General features: G+C 34.8%; 1 protein-coding gene across 4 annotated transcripts in view; it reads left to right on the forward strand.

Moving 5' to 3' along the window:
* LOC148956764 (adipocyte plasma membrane-associated protein-like) overlaps positions 1-18,186 on the forward strand; it is a 71,723-nt gene that overhangs the window by 13,087 nt on the left and 40,450 nt on the right. For 2 of the 4 annotated variants that reach the window (XM_089096349.1, XM_089096324.1), the window contains exons 2-4: positions 9,736-9,903; positions 13,381-13,504; positions 17,246-17,348. In XM_089096349.1, coding sequence (XP_088952475.1) covers positions 9,803-9,903; positions 13,381-13,504; positions 17,246-17,348 — 328 coding nt within the window. In that variant the 5' untranslated portion in view covers positions 9,736-9,802. Of the gene's footprint in view, positions 1-1,973; positions 2,117-9,380; positions 9,528-9,735; positions 9,904-13,380; positions 13,505-17,245; positions 17,349-18,186 lie in introns of all 4 variants that reach the window. The other 2 variants (XM_089096341.1, XM_089096332.1) reach the window with 2 other exon arrangements.

An 18,186-nucleotide genomic window follows, 5' to 3' on the forward strand; every position in this document is an offset into this window, starting at 1 on the left:
TCATCTTTGTTTGGCCACTTCATTGTGAATTGTGGGAAGGAACATCATTTAAAAAATTTTAGCTGGCATATATTCTTATCTGGAAAGTCCAAGACCTGGCCAACAAACCATGGGACATCTTTTTTCTTTGCACTGAAAAAGACAGCATAGTAACAATCCAGGAGTACTACTTCTTCTACTGTCTCTGTGTCCTTGCTAGGTCCAGCTGATGTTGATGGTTCAGGTACTTCTGAGGAATCTTTTTTCTTTGACTTGACAGTTTGCTTTTTTATATCCTTCTTTGTGCCCATGCTCTTTTCTTGCCCATACAACTTGTTTGACAGATGTTGAAAGAACCTTCTTTGGACAGTCTTTTGGGGCTCTGCAGCATCCACTACCCAACTAGGAGGTGGGGTGAGTGAAAATCTTACTCCTAGGTCAATTTTTGTTGAAGTGTGCCAATGCACATCATTGTTGTCTCCAGGGTACATCAGAGACCTCCAATAAGCATAAAGACCATTTGATGCTTCTTCTTCTGTTTCAAGTGGGCTTGGATAGACAGAATAAAAGCATTGCAAGGTTTCAGCATTAATGAAATTTTCCAGTGATTTGAGTACCACATCTGAATGGCTGTCTTTTGTCACTGGACTGTCTTCCTTGTCATTTTGTTGTTTGACAAGCTTCTCATAGTGCACGTTGTCAGCATTCCACAGGAACAGTCCTCAAGCTTTGAATGACTTTTTCTGTAATTCTTTCATCATTTTTGGGTCAATGAATTTGCCAAAAAGGCTGGCAAAATTCCTTTTTGTTACTTTAAATTCCTGGCCATTCAGCTTTGCTTGATTTTTTTTTCTTATGAAAGAATTCCTGCCTTCCTGACTTCAGAGGCTTAAACACAACAACATCTAGAGGTTGAAGAATTAAGGTGCTGTTTGGTGGCAAGCAGACTATCTCAATTCCTATTTCTTCACAAAGTGGCTCAGGCTAAGTGACAGATGAGAAGCATGACCATCCAAAAAGAGGAAAATGGGAGAAGGTACAGACAACTCCTCTACCTTTTCCAGCAGCACCTGCTTGACAAATTCATACATGTTTTCAGCCCTTATCCATCCCAATTTGGATGTGGACTGACAGATGTTTTCAGGGCAATCTCTTTCAACATCAGGATGAACTCTTCCAGATTTGTACAAATAAATAACAAACAGTATGCAACTGTCTCCTGCAGCATTCATGCACATCATGATGGTCATGCAGTTTTCTCATTGCCTCCCATGTTTTGTACTACTTGCTTGCTCCCTCTCTCAGCAAGAACAACCTTCCCCCTAGGGAGGAAAAGGAAATTTGTCTTGCCACAGTTCCAAATTTGTCTCAGATCTAGCTGATCCATCTTTGGGTACCCCTTTTCTTTGAGATAATTTTTGTGGTTCTGGAACCATCCCCAAATCTTGGCTTCAGTGACCTTGGACTGTCTGCCATGCATGGTTTCTGGGACACAGGTTGTCACCTCAGGGTTTCTTTTCAGGAATTTGTAGTACCAAGAAAATGTCAGTTTCTTCCCACATATCTTTCTCCCTGCACGTTTCAAACATAGCTCAACTGTTTCAATTAGGTCCTGGTGTACTAGTAGAAATCCTTTCTTCTGACAGTCAAATACAAATTCAACAACAGCTTCCTCTTCAGCAGCACTGAAATATGATGGCCCCAAAGCAGAACTCTTTGGGGTGTCATCAGTTCCTTTTTTCAACTTATGTTGTTTGTATGCATAAACAAGTGTCATACTTGGTATCCCATACTTTTTGTCAATGGCCTTGAAGCCCAGCTCACCAGGGATGTACTCGGAAAGTGCCTTTTCCAGATCAGATTTTATGTATGTTGCCTTATACTTCTTTTTCCTGACCTTGCTTTTCTTAGATGTCCCAGTACTTTTTCTGTCTTCATGCTTTTTCTTCACCAGTCTTTTACTTTTCACTATGTTTTTTTTCATCCTTCATCAGAATCTCTGTCACTGGAAGAATCTTCACTGAAGTTGCTTTTACTGTCACAGCTGGTTTCTATCAAGGAATTTGAAGAGCCTGTACTGCTTGAAGATATAGAAAATTCTGTTCCTGGAAAGTAGTCTCAAGCTGACTCCACTTTGGTAAATGAGGAATCACTTTTTGCATAATATTTTTCATGTCTTTTCTGCTTTCAGTGAATTTTCTTTTGACTGGCTTTGCTCACCCTCTTCCTTTTCTTTTCATCTTCCTAGTTTCTGTCATGCTTTTCTTTCTTCTTCTTCTTTCTCTGCTCCAAAAGAGCCAGCTGAGGCTGAAGGCACTTCATGTGTCTTGGAGGTGGCATTCTAGAAAAAAACAAAAATAAATTTCAGCTTTATACTGGGGACAAAAACAAAACAAATCAGCAAAATTAGTCCCTCTTTTCAACAATTTGTCTCTTAGATGGTTCATCTTTAAAAATATGTTGTTAGAAAGTTTCAGCCCTGATATCATTATTCTGTCCCTTTGGTCATTCAAGCCACAAGGGGGACAAAATTTTTACTGCAATTTGTCCCTGGTAAAATGAAAATCCGTAGTTTTCCTGATAATTTCCGTGATAATTGAGTACCAACACAATTGAAATTTCTTCAGTCCTGTTCAAGAAACTAAATAGAAGCCATCAAACAATTTGTCCCTTAGTAACCTGTTTTGGTCCCTTGCTAATCTAGGTAAAAAATTGAAGTAAAGAAACACATAGCCTGTTCTATGCATGCCAACAAGAAAAGGAATTAATTTAGAACAGACAGAATGCAACAATTCGTGTGTATGTTCAAAAGTAAAAAAAATATGTATATTTGTTGATTACTCACTTCAAAATCCTAAACTTCAGTTGGGCACCTTGAATACATGTGTGTCCCCGGAAACTGAAGAATCTTTTCTTCTTGAAGTTTCACGGCATATCGGCCCACAGACGAGGGTAGGGACGAATACAGACTATCCTCAGTCTAATGCACAACCATTTCTGATCAATAGTTTTGAAGCCTGCTCAAGTAACCTGTAAATTTTGGTCCCCGGTTACAGATTTTGGGGACAAAAAGTTTGGTTAATTTACCCTAGTTCTAACAGGACTTATGTCCCTCAAAATAAATAAATCTGCTGGTCCAGACTGCATTCATCCTTGTATCCTCCATGAATATTGAACATTATTGTGTCAGTGTCTTTCCTTCCTGTTCAAGTTATCATTAAATCTTTTTATACTACCTCTGGATTGGAAAACAGCCCATATCATTCCAATATTTAAGAAAGGTATTAAGGACCTTTCTGAAAATTACTTACCTATTAGTATGACATCAGCAGTTGTTAAGGTTCTTGAAACAATAATCAATTCTGCAGTTATTAGACATTTTGAAAAAAAGAATCTCTTGCACAGCTCACAGAATGGCTTTCATTCTGGAAGATCTTTTGATACCAATCCCCTTGAATCATATGATTCTGCTTTACTTTTCTAAAGCTTTTGACAAAGTTTATCACAAGCAACTTGAAATCAAATTTGAAGAGAAGTCCCTTCTCTGGATCCTTGATTTTCTTTATATACAATCTCAATGTGTTCAGTTATTTGATGATTCTGGTAGTCATATTCTTTCTTTGTCTAAACATTATTTTCAGTGGAGTTCCTCAGGGAAATGCTTTGGGTCCTACACTTTTTAATATCTTCATCAATGATGCTCCTTCCACTATCAATAATAAACTAACACTCTATGCTGACAACCTGAAGCTCATTGGACCAGCCTTGTCCTGTGAAGATAATGCCCTTCAACAAAATAATCTTGGACTGCTTGATCAATGGGCTGAGGCTTGGCTTCTTAAGTTTAATGTTGACAAGTGCCATGTCATTCACTCTGGCAAAATGAACCCTTGTTGCTCTTATTTTTTCTCAGTTCACCCACTTTCCTCTGTAAATACTGGGCAAGATCTTGGAACCACTATTGATAATGAATTAAAATTCAGCACCCATGCTAAAAAGTCTGCTGCTGTTGCTTGCTCAACCATGGGGCTGATTAAGTGTACCCTTTCCACTTGTTCTCCTAAAGTCATCAGTCTTCTGTATAAGGGACTAGTTTGACCCTGGCTTGAAGATGGAATGTCTTTAGTCTCTACTTATCTTAAAAAGACATAAGTGTTGGAGATGTGCAGAGGTATGCCACTAAAGTGATACCCAGCATCCAGGAACTTTTCTACCCTGCAAGACTAGCAAAGCTGTAACTCCCAATACTTGTATGCAGGAGAAATAGAGGTGATGTCATTTTAATCTATAAGTTAATGAAAGCTAATGCACTCCCAGCATTATTTCCCACTGCTGGTCCTAACTCAAGAACTAGAGGTCATCATTTGAAACTTGCTATGGAGCCTACCCTATCCAGAGTCTGTGCTCAATTTTTTTTTCTCAAGAATCCTCAACAGCTCGAATAAACTCTGAAGAAGCTGTTACTACTTAATCTGTGGACATCTTCAAACAAGGACTGGATACTGAGTGGTCCTCCATGGAGTTTAAACTCAACTGGGAAGCTATGGAACAGCATATTTCACCTGGTCACTAAAGAATCCTGAATACAACTCAAATTGTCAACTCTGGAGCTCTACAAGGAGAAATCCTTAGATTGCTCCAAACTGCAATTTAAATTAAGCCTTCCTGGGGCAAGGGAAATGGGGTCTAAGTTCTTTTCATAAGTATATCTACAAGAAATGATGCACCCCAGCCAATCCTGGTAAGAACTAATAGCTGTGCTCATTGATGTGTCTTTTTGTAGTTTTGTCTAATCTTATCTCTAGGGGGGGTGGAATATCAAAATCAGTTTTGGAGGCTAAATTACTTTGCATATACATAATCACAAGGCTATAGCTCATTCAAAAACATCTGGTCAACTACTATAGCAATGGTTGGTGGTTGCTATTTTGTTCTGTTTGCACGTTGACCTTGTTCTGTTGGCCCAAAGCCTTATTTAGTTCTGAGTTGTCTTTGGCTTTTCTGTTCTTATCTAGGCTCATCAGCTGAACCTTCCAATTTCTCTATCATTTCTTAATATTAATTTTTAAAAATATTTTTCACAAGAAAAGTTTGTGAAAGAAAATTAAAGAGCTGCATGAACCCAAAGATGAGAAGGAATAGATTCAAATAATTTTTTAAATGTAAGACTACAATAATTAACTATCAAAAAATAAATAAATCCCAAAACATATGGAAATTACAATGAAGAATCAAGTCAAACTCAAAGCAAGCAGAAACATAGAGGAATCGTGCTGACAGCCCTGTACCTTCTAAAGAACAGAACATAGTTTGCACTTTACTGAAAATTAAATAAAAAAAAGAAGTTTTTAAACTGAAAGTAAGGAGCAACATTAAATTTTTTTAAATTCACAAATCCCTGAATCACAAAGGCCATTTAATTAGAATAGATAGCTCTTTTGAAAGCACTAAAAAAAACTGTTGCGTAAAGATCGAGGTATTGACTTGGGGGCGAACCCCCTCATATACGTTATAATTTCTGTTCGTTTTAAGTTCTAATGTTGCTTCTTACTTTCAGTTAAAAAAACTTGTTTTTTTTAATTTAATTTCTGATCGTTTTTTAAATAATTCTTGGAAATCCGGTGCCCCCTTCATAGAAATGTCCCTTACCCCAAAGAAACATCCTCCACTGAAATATTATCCCGAGTAACCCCTTCTCCAGCCCCCCCCACCAGAAAAAAATACTTCGTGAAAATGTCTCTGTACTTCCCAATAGCCAATACAACATGCAAGCAATGGGCAAAGTTTATATCTTGCAGCCCTTCCCCTGGGAACAGTGGGGGATTAAGTCATCCTAAAAGACATATTTATTAGATTTTTGACTATGCTGAACAAAATGGCTATCTCAAAATTTTAATTGGGTGACTTTGGGGAATAAATGAGCGTGGGAGGGGGCCTTGTTGCCCTCCATTTTTTTGGTCACTTAAAAAGGGCACTAGAACTTTTAATTTCCGTTCCAATGAGCCCTCCTACGATATTTTATGACCACTGGGTCAATACAATTACCCCTGGGGAAAAGAAAAAAACAAAACAAAAAAAAACAAATAAACACGCATCCGTGATCTTTCTTTGGGCAAAAAATGGAAAATTCCACATTTTTGTAGATAGGAGCTTGAAACCTCCACAGTAGGGTTCTCTGATACGCTGAATATGATGGTGTAATTTTCATTAAGGTTCTATTACTTTTAGGGGGTCTTTTGCCCTTTTTTCGAAAATCAGCCAAATATTCTCAGGCACGTAACTCTTGATGGGTAAGATTAAACTTGATGAAGCTTATATATTTGAAATCAGAATTAAAATCTGATTCTTTTGATGTATCTATTGGTATCAAAATTCCGTTTTTTAGAGTTTCGATTACCATGAACTGTTTGATAATGCTTATTTTCTAGCATAGAAAAAAAAACGAATAAAACTCAATCTTACCCAAGATTACTGAAAAAAATGGATGTTGATTGACAGTTTGATATATATACTGATATTTATTCCCAAAAGTCCTAATTATTTTCAGATTTATTAAAGTATAATTTAATAAGGTCTTCTGGTCTTTAGAAGGGATGGAGTGTCAGTCCTACTCTTCTTAATTTCTGCTAGCTTGTTTTCAGTTTAACTTGTTAATTTGTTTTAATCTATGTTCCTTTAGGTTTTACACTTGAAAAAAAAAACTTTACGTTATTTCTGCTCATCTTTGGTTTAATATAGCCATTTACTTTTATTTTAAAAACTTCTTTTGTGGAAAAACTTTTTCAAAATTAATTTCTGTTTTTTTTTAATTGACATAGTCTTTTTCATTGGTAAAGAAAAGAATATTTTAAATCTTATCAGTTTTTCATAGGCAGCACAATTGTGCTGCCTAAGTAAAGAGCCATGTGGGCACAATGTATTATTTATTATCATTATTTTTTTATTTTTAGACCAGGGCAATTTGTATAAAAAGAGTTGTTGTACAAACTTCTAAAGGAGCTCATTCAATTTGAAATTCAAACTTCTAGTGCCTTTTCCAATAATTGGAAGTGACTAGAGGGCAACCAGCCCTCCTCCCCATGCCCATCATTTCCCCAAACACATCCAATAAAATTAGGTCTTTGAGGATAACAACCCCCCTCCCCCAGAGACCTCAGGGCAAGGGTTGTAAGTAATTATGTCTTTGAGGATAACAACCCCCCCCCGACCTCAGGGCAAGGGTAGTAAGTTATGCCCCAGGGGCATATAAGGTTTTTATGGAAAGGATGGTCCCCAAGCCTATCATTCCCCAAAACACATCTGATCAAAATTTCAAGAGAGCTATTTTGTTAAGCATTGTTGAAAGGTCCAGTAATTATGTCTTTGAGGATGTCAACTTCCCCACAGTCTTCAGGGCAAGGGCTGTAAGTTATGCAATTTCTTCATTGTTTTCACATAGTATATTTTATTCAGAAAGGTATGCATTTTTGAACTTTACTTTCCAAAAAGACAAAGGGCATTCAGGTGGTTCTTTCAGAGCGTGTTGAACTAAATCAAAGCATATTATGTGTATATGGATTTTCAAAAGGACATAACTCAGGAATGACTGGATATATTAATTTCAAACTTTCAAGAAATGATTAGGGAGATGATCAAAAGGGAATATTTGCATGCTACCATTACTACTAAAACTATCACCACTACTTCTGCTACCGCCATACTACCCCATTTACACTATTGAGGGGAAATTTGAAAAAAATCAAAAGGTACTGTGTGCATGTACATTGTCAAAAGAGTGTATCTCTAGAATTGATTGGGGTACTAAGTTGGACCTTTCAGATAATGCTTAAAGGGGAAGATCATCTGACGAAAAGGCAATTTGTGCATTCTACTACTAATACTACAATCACTGCTACATTTACTACTACTACTTCTATTGTAACTACTTGTAAAGGCAATGCATCAATACTACTGCTGCTACTAGTATTACTGCTATTACTATTAATACTACTGGTAGTAATATCAATACTACTACTGTGACTACTATTTCAAATATGCCTAAAGGTATGAAGGGGAAATTTTCAAGGATTTTTTTTTTTAGGGGGGGGGGGGGACCTAATCACATAATGCAGGTTGGGACATAATGCAGGTTGTCAATGGGGCATAACAACAATATCTTAGAAGCAGTTTGATGTGAAGTTGAAACTAACAGAGCTTGTTTTGGGTGATATTGAACTAACCAAAAGAAAATATTTGCATCTTATTGCTACTGCTTCTACTCATACTACTGCTACTGCTACTATCATTATTACTGCCACTAAAGCTATAGCTACTACTATTAATTCTATCGCTACTACTACTACTACTAGTACTGTTGCTGCTGCTCAAACTAGTGGTTTTAATACAAAACATTTGGGAAATATTGAAACTTTATTGAACTAAATTGAAACACGCTATGCCAACACAGGTTGTGAAGAGGACAGATCAGAAATGGTTGATGGTATTAATTTTAAGCTTTCAGTGTATGTTGAAAAAAGCAAAGGTGCTATGTGCAGACTGCTACTAGCACTACTACAACCATTGCTACTATGCAAGCTAAGGGTATTAAGGCAAAGCTTTAAAGGATTATTTAGGTGGATGTTGAATTGAATCAAAAATTTTTGGACCTTTTTTAAGAGTAAAAAAGATTGGAGGAAAAGCAACCCTCCTTTAAAGCCCATTTATTTTTCAAATACATCCTGTCAAAACTCTGAGACAGTCATTTTGTTCAGCATAGTAGAATGGTCCAGTAACTTTGTCTCTATGGATGTTGGATATGTCAACCCCTCACAATTATGTAATTGGTCCATAATGCTTTAAAACTAAATCAAAAGGCACTGTGTCTATAGTTGCCAATAAGAAACCTCAGCAATATGTCAAGACCGACTGGGGGTATTAAGTTGAAAATTTTGGGGCTACTCCTATTACTACTTCTGCTCTTAGAATTTAAATAAATCAAAAAAGTTTAAGTGTATCCAGGTTGTCAAAGAGCATGGGTAGAATTTTTTGGGAATGATATTATGTTTTTTTTAGGTCAGCTATTAAAAAATAAATTCTACCTTCAAAAACAAGGAATTTGTTAGTATTTTTTGTGTTTTCACCACATAGTTCTACAACTGCCCTTTCATATTGCCTTTTAAGGCATAAAATCAAATATTGTACATAGATAAATTGGGCTATAATTGGCGGGAATGATTTTGCTATTGAAAATTCACTGATATACTAAAGCAGGTTGCAAACATCAATGTTAAGGGGCTATATATCCACTGGAAACTCTCTATAATCGTTGATATTGTATCAATGAATTAAAGTAGATCATATATTTGTATGTAAATTGTAGACTATATAAATTCGGAGATTATATATATCCTCCAATTTTGTAGGTGTAAAGAGTTCTGACTATTGGATTGGAAATGTAGAAGCTTTTTACTGGGGCATGAAACTGAAAACACAATAGATGCTTATGTATGCATGGCTACATTACCTTGTACACTAGTATGTCCTGCAGCTTAGGAGCCCCCAAGTTTGAGGTGACTACTTTAACTTATGTTAAAGGAATTTCTTTTTTTAGGAATGAATAAAATATATAAAACACACATGACTGAATCAATACTACTTGTTATAAGTTACAATTAAAGAAAACAAAGTTGTACAAGATACCCTACCTATGATGAGCTTTATTCTGTAATCAGAAAGATAAATTTTGGCCTTTCATTTTACAATTTTTTTCTTTTTTAGATTCTGTTTTCTTGACCTAAAAGCTTCTTAAGAACCTGATTTTGCCATTTTATAGTCAAAGATAATTATGTTCCGGTTATTAAGACGTTTAATTGACCCAGTTCTTGTCCTTTGTCTAATTGCTGTGCTACCTGGGATTCCTCCATATGAGAAACTGACATCTTACAAGTAAGTTTAATTGCTATTGTATTCAGATACTCAACCACAAATTCTTTTTGGATAAAAATCACATTTCTTTTTCAACTATACACTTTGGGCCATCATTACATGAGACAACAGAGCATACTTCCAGTTATTATATACTGCTTTTTTTTATGATGTGTAGAAAATTTCTCTAGTCATTTTTCTGCACTTAGAAAGATTTTTCAATTGGGCAAGATTTACAAAAGGAATGATCTATGTTCATCCCAAAATTGTTTCCAAATTTTTGTTGTAGATCCTAAACTGTACCATGGTCTGTGCACTAGTACAGGCACATGTCTCTGTTATAGTGTTTCACTTTTTCTTAAGCCTCGTCTTATTGAATTGACAATCATAGGAGTTGGGGAGACAGTACATTTTAATTCCGAGTGGTGAGATTTAGTGTTCATTTTCAGTAGCAAAATTATCAAGTGTGTCTAATGGCCATTTTTCTACCCTTTGTGCCTGCAAGGCCCTTCATGGCAAGAGATCAATATTTCAAAATGCTAATTTTAATCAAAAGCTCAAACCAATAGATGATTTCAAATATGGTTGATTGGTGGTTGTAAAAGCTTTATAAAGATTAAGTTGATGATCTTTTATAGACTAAATTTTGGTTCCCACGTAAGTCAGTCCTTTTCTACTGAACCCGCGCTCAACGCAACCCCCATTCAACTCAACCCTCGTGCAACTCAACCCTCATGCAACTCAACTCCCTTGCAATTGAAGCTCGTTTATATCATTCCCATGCAACTCAAGCCCCATTCAACTCAGTTAAGTTGAATGGGGTTGAAATAACCAAAGGATGAGTTCAATGAGGATTAAGTTAAATGGATTGAATCAGAGGGGGTTGAGTTACTCTCACACCTTACCTTTTAATTCAAAAAAAAAAAAAAAGAAAAGTATTTATAAACATTATTTGTCTTAATTTCTCTTCAATTCATGCATGACTTTTATTTGTTACTTTTAATTTCTGTTTTTTTTTTTTATGTTTGACTGTTTTATCTATTGATGTTGCTGTTTGTTTTAGGTTTTTTTTTTTTAGGTTTGGTAATTTTTGCTTGTATATACAGATTGACTATATATACAAGTCAATTTTATCTTTTCTGTTTTTACATGTTGCTTTTTGTTCAAGAACTGTGTTTTTCATCTTCCATTTTAATGAAAAACATAACAATAACGCGAACACAGCTCAGAGAATTAGCAGATTTTTTTTCAGTGTTTGGTGCTTAACAAAAGCTCCTTTTCCACGAGAAAAATACAGACATTTTTTTTTTTATAAACCTGAGGATTGTTGCAATATGAACTTCAAAAGCTAAAATTAAGGCAGTTCATATTTCTCAAATATGTTTCATTTCCACCAAAGTTGATATTTGAGGCCTTCTATGTTTGTTGATAATGAGTCTGATGTTCAAGCTGCAAAATTCAAGTCCAGAATAAAAGCTTTCTAAAATTCAGGTTTGAAAGTAGGTTTTGATGTTCACCAAAATTGTTATATGGGGATATTTGAACTTGTTGATTACAAATACACGGCTAATATTGCAATGCAGAAGTCCAAAATCAAAACAGCTAAACACAATTTTCGCTCTTTTTTATATGTTCACCGAAATTACCAAGTAGGTTGATTACAAATTTTCATTAAAGCGAAAATCACCAGTACTGCTCCTACCATGGCTACCTCTATTATAACGACTGACAATCTGACCCAACCGACTCCCAAAATACACAAGAAAAGATTTTCTGGTGTTAGGAAAAAACATAAAGCTTTCCTGTGATTTTTAAGCTGATATATGAAACAACCATGACTTATATGGAACAACCAAGCCTGATAGCCAACAAAATGAGTCAGTTTTCCTTGCGATTGTCCCTAGGGTCATGGCGATTGTGCGTTACTGCCCCTAATCTGATCCGAAAAACCTGCCACTAACCTGGGAGTGTCTCATCTTTGCTGTTGCTTTGTTGTACCAGTTCGTAACTGTACATAACCAGTCGTAACAGTTGGTCAAACAAAGCTCTTTTTCAGCTATTTGCAGGTAGATCCCAGTCGTTGTTAGTTCTGACAAGCAGCACAATGGTGATTAGATTTCATTGGACTTCATTGAGTAAAGGTGAAGGGTTGGTCCCCATTCAGTTTAGGCATAGCCAAAAGCATCAGGTATTATGAAAATAGAGCTTCGAGGCACTTTCTTTATTTGGAGCTTATAACCACTAAAATGTGCTTAATAAACGAAATAATTTCTTCGAGATGATGTCAATCACTTAATTTATTATCAAAATATAAAAAAAACACAATTCAAACATCTTGGCCCACGAAAGGCTCTATGGCTTGTCTATGTAGTGTATGCAACTACACATTTATATAAACACATAAAAAAAGTAAAAATAAATACATAAAATTCTCGAATAAAAACTGTCGCCCATCATTCTAAACCAGCCTAAACGAAGCCACAAGAGATGTTGCGCACTAGGTAAACACCACTCACAACAAAGTTTCGAAGTTTGACTTCTGTAAAATGTCCATAGTGGTAAAAATACAGACACTACAATTCAACAATGAAGGTCGAACTTAGAAAGAACGGAAATTACCAGTTTTCATTTGCACTTTACTGAAAATAATATATAATTTGTATAGTTGCTTTTTTTTCATTCTAACATCTAAAGATCATAAAATATAATAGTTTTCAAACTTCCAATGATTCCCTTTTCGATATTAGTAAATTTATAATAATCAATTCAGTTTTGTTAACTGGATATCTCTTATATTTTTATCTATCTGTACTTCCTTTTAAACATATTTCTTTCAGATGTATAGAAAATCAGTTGTCTAAATAAAACACTCAATTTAGGCTATTATATAGCTTTCAGTAATGTCTAAAAGAGAATCATGTCTGAGTACGGCAACATCGCATTTATTTGGCAAACGCTTCAATTTAAGTAATCCATTTAGTTTTCAGTAAAGTCCAATCAATAGTCTATCAATTTTTAATGGGAAGGAGGGTGTTGTGGTGAGGGTTCAAACTTCAAGGGGTTCTAACATCGCTATTATTTGCGGTATTCTCTGTTGATTTTAGTTCTGTCTCATTGTTGATTGTAATTTCTAGTGTTTTTCAGTTTCGTTTCTTTCTTTTATAATAATTTCTGCTTGTTTTGGATTTGACATTTTATGTGAACTTTAAGCCCACTTTAAGTTTGCTCGTTTTGAGCTTTAAATTTTTATTTTTCGTAGAATAACTTCATCTTTTTTATTTAATCTTGTCCAACTGAAAATAGTCAAAAGGAGTCTGTGCAGCTATTTCTGATTATTCTTCCTCTCTAGACTGCTTTTGTTTTATCCATATCACTAGGGGAAACTGTTAAGTGAGTTTTAAGGAAGATTTGGTAAGAGATTGCCAAATAAAATGCTGTCAAACTTGCATAGACAGTTGTCATAACGTATTTAGCTGTATGTGTTTTGCTTCATTTTAGACTTCCAAAGCCTTTTAGTGCATCTGGACATTTGAGTAGGAATAATCTTCTAGCGTCTGCGCAAAATCTTTTTGTTGGAGAAATTCATGGACCAGAATCTATTGTTGAAGTTGAAGACCCAAAGGTGAATATGCATTTTCCATCGCCATAGTTGAATTTTTTAGAGAGATAACCCTGGGGTATCCCATGCCACCTCCTAATTTTACAAGAAATCACACTTTCGGTTGGCATATATGCGCAGATTGGTGCGTTTGTACATCTGTTAGACATTCTGAAAAATGTCAACTTAGGTATATCTTTTGAAAATGTATGCATTTTCTTCTTAGCATGAACAAATTAATCAAGTAGTGTAAGTTGCCTCAGGTGCTTAAGAAAAAATGATTAGCGAAAATTAACAACAAGTAGTTAAGCAAAACGAAAAAACTTTCATTTATTTATAGCTTCGGATGTTTTATTTCAATTTTATTAATTTGAGTCACTTTTATTGATAGTTATAAGTAAATGATAGGTTAACGCCCATTCAAGTACGTACAAAGTTTTTTTTTGGGATGGGAGGGGGGGGGGGGTTATTTCTTCAAAACAACAAAAACAAATCATTTGTATGAAAATTATTTTGTTATTTTGGGTTAGGATGACTTTTATTTCCAGTAGGAAAAAGTACTGGTTATTGCACAACCTAAATCATGTTTCGATGCAAGTAATAGTTCTAGTGGGATTACTATCTGGTAAATACAACTGTTCACTTTTGGATTATGTTGTTTTATTTTCAAGAATGTTATTTTTTTGGAATTTTATTTAAAATTGAGCATATTCCAGGCTGTAATTTAAAACTAGCTTTTTTTACCTCAAATTTTCCACTTAAAGGAAAAAACGAGCCGAACGAACCTTTTTGGAGCCAATCCTGACTAATTACTTTTTACACTTTTTTTTAGGTTTGACTATCAAAATACCTGATTCATTCCAACTTGATAGGCATGAAGATAATCCTTAACAATAATGGTTAGTCCAAAACAATTTAAAAAAAGTCTACAAAACGACAAAAAAAGACTTTTGCCATCAAACTATTAAGATTTTTTTTTTTTTTAAGTCATTTCGACTAAATTAATTTTAATATCTGCCCAAGACAGTTTTTCAACACCCGTGCATATAAGCAAGCAAACACCAACAAATTCTTGACATTTTTCCTACCGAATGATTGGCGCATAAGCAGTAATTACACCTTTTTTCTTTTTTTTTTGTATTTTTGACTTGATCATGTTTTCTTCTAAACGATTGAATTTACGGTTTGAACTCACACAAGTCAAATTATTGTACGCTTGTTCACTTCAACTTACTAACAGTTGTGCACATGTAGATACATAAGATGCTAGGATAGAGACTCCAGAGCTAGGGTTGAAGGCATAAAGCCATGTATACCCTTAGCAAGCAGTGCTTAACTCATAGGTGCCAAAAAATGCAACCATTAGGAGGATTTAAAACATTGTGTCTAGGGGCTTGGTAAAAATTAGAAAAAATTACATTTTTAGGCTGTCCTTTCTCTATTTTTTCCAGGGATTTGGGTATGTCTATGGAATCAAGTGCTTCAGTGAAAACTACAGAGATTAGCCTATCGAATCTGATTAAAAAATCCTTAATGTTTTTAAATGTCAGTTCGTTCGCACTTTTAATCGCTCAGTACCGGTTTTTAAACTTGTTTATTAATGCACACTGCAGAACCTTTAACTATATATACTAATTCTGAACATACTGGAGGAGTTGCAAGTGAATCTATTTCAATACTTTTCAATCTGACATCGATCAACTGACTGACTGGGCAACTCTAAGTGTCAAAATGCTCAAATACTGAATACCTAGGTGCACTTTTGGTTTGGAAACTTTGGATGCACCCTTAATAGTATTTAGCTTGAGATAGTCAGTGAGAATAGAGATCTGCGTATTGTTTTTTGACGATCATCTTAAATTCAATTCCTGTGCCAATGCTGTTGCTTCTTTAACCAACCAAATACTATGAACATAAAATGAACCTTTGTGTCCAAAATGCAAATTGGTCTTTACTTATAAAGCCGTGACTGAAAGAATCTGAAACCGGTCGAAGCACCAACTTCAGGGTTCAGCAATTCTTGGTGACCAGATTAAAAATGAACCATAAATTAACTACTGAAAGGACTGAATGACTGAAATGAAGATTAATGAATGGAGAATTAGTAAAAACTTGAAGTACTTACAAACACGTTTCTTGATCAATTCCAGCAATTATACGAGAGTATGTAAACTGCAACATAGTCCTTTTTTCAGTCAATTTCAAATGCGTATGTTTAGGTGTTGAACATTAGTTCATGGCAAGCAATTTTAAAAGTCTCTGCTCTATTTCCAGCCTTCCCAGCGCAAAGTGTTTTCAGCAGAGAGAGTTCCAACCTCGTGTCTTGGCCTTGAAGCCAAATTATTGAATTGAAGTGCCCTCTTGTTATGATTCATGGGTCTTTCCCGTGTTGGAACCCGCTGGGTATGAAAACGAGCCTCTAGTTAGACGTGAGATTGGGGTCGGTACACCCATTTTATGAAAATGATAAAGCTTCTTGTTAAGGAGTCCAAAGGCGTGCCCAGAAGTGGATGGAGAACTCCATTTCCTAACACACAAAAAGTTTTGAGTCATCTAAAGCTGCCAAACATTTTTTATAGATATAAATAAGAAGATACCTTCTTTGCCCATAAATTAATAATAATAGAAAAAAACGTATTCTCATCTTATGCTGTAAACCACTACCTCTGCTAGGAGTCAAGAGAAAGAGGTCAAAGAAAGTCATCAAGACGTCGCTTCACAAACACACCAACGAAACCGTTACTTTTTCAATAGACTCATCAGTTTCTGGGATTCTCTCAAAGAAGGTGTGATATTAACGGTCAGTTACGATGCTTCCAATGCCACACTCAAATATTAGCAATGTTTAGTGGAAGCATGATTGGTATGCCATAGAATCATGACTTTGTCAGTAATGTGTGTTTTGTTCCCTGCACAATAGAACAAGTCATTATTAAAAACGAAAGAAGGAGTTGTGACCACCACCAAACCCTTGCTGTTATGCTTAATATTGATTTCTTGTCCCTGCGCTTCGATATTTAACAACTGCCTTTTTTGTTCAAAATGTTCTGCAATGTGGTCACCACTTCAACACCGTGTTACCACAAAATATATTAATCCAAATTTATTTTGGATGAAAATTGGAGTCTCAAACTGCAGGTTTCTTATTTATACCTCCCCTCCCTCTTCAAGTTAATAATATTCTAATCCGAATCAGCAGGAATAGACAATCTTGTGTGACGTAACCTGCCTAATTACTTCAGAAGGCCCCAGGAACTTGGACCTACTTAAACTTCGTACATATATCTATGTACATAAAATCGAATGTATTTCCTGTATGCACTACTACACTTTTTTCCGCGGCGGGAATCTTAAGCTGGGGGAAGGATGCTTGGCTTTGCGGAAGAGGATTTGTATGCAGGAGGGGAACTCTCCACTGGAAATTTTTCAAACACTTTCAAATTTAAAAGATAATGATCATTATTAATGCGCGTGGGGAAGTTTTACTTGATTTTCCTTTCTTTTGAGATACCAGCAATCGTATATATATATATATATATATATATATATATATATATATATATATATATATATATATATATATATATATATATATATATATATAGTATATATATATATATATATATATATATATATATATATATATATATATATATATATATATATATATATATATATATATATATATATATATATCAACATTAAAAGAATGTTCTTTTACTTATATTCTATTATCTAAAATTGTATGAATAAATTGATTTTCAGCATGGAGTATCTGAAGTCTATACGGGTATTCAAGGAGGTGTTATTCTGAAAGTAGTTGATGGAGGAAGAAAGTACGAAGTCGTTGCTCGGACTGGACACTGTGGTAATTGTCTTTTTCTGCTTTTTTTTTCATTCTTTATTTGTATTCTTCAACCTCAGCTTTGCAAGATACGGTTCCTTGAAAAGGATCGGGTAGTGTCTATTTATTTTGCTGAGGATTCTCAAATTAGAAAGGGTTTGTATTTAAAGAAAAAGGTACACGACTATGCAGAAGTTGTGGTTAAAATAAGTTAGATTTTAAGGGGTGTTTGTGATGTTTGTGGTTTTTTAATGACGCCATCCCAAAAAAATCTGATCAAACACCAGCAAAGTTACGTTATAATTTTCAAAAGAAGGTCCCACATACAATTTGACTTCTATGTAATATTTCGTTTTTTCCTTTTTTTTCACATTATTAAAGGATGTTTCCTCAGCAAAATTTTGAAGGAGTGTTAATTATAGCTACAGGCTTCTCGAACAAGCGTTACCTATGGAATGTCGCATCACTTTTGTTGCATTTCTTCTGAATAAATATAAATTAACGTAATTATGCCAAATCCTGCTTGGGTTAAAGAATGAAGATCAGTCCTTTTCTAATAAAATTTTATGTGAAACTGATATTTCTGAAGACTTGCCTCAACCTTAATAAGTTACTAAGAAAGTTTCATGACGACGACTTTGCTCATGTTCAAGAATCATTTCTGTCCAATGAAGTTAATTTTTACTGTTTTATATTGTATACCTTGTAGATTTTTCATAGCTGTGTCACATTGCTTTTCCATTTACAAAAAATGAAGAGAGAAAAAACGGGTTTAATTTAAATAAAGTAGTGGAACAAAAACACCAAAAACAACAACAGAACTTGAATAAGTTTTTCGGATTTTTTTTTTCAAGGTTTTTTT

This window comes from Artemia sp. Qi Xiang Cuo, chromosome 1 (genome assembly GCF_049724085.1).
Source record: "Artemia sp. Qi Xiang Cuo chromosome 1, ASM4972408v1, whole genome shotgun sequence".
Lineage (NCBI taxonomy): Eukaryota > Metazoa > Arthropoda > Branchiopoda > Anostraca > Artemiidae > Artemia > Artemia sp. Qi Xiang Cuo.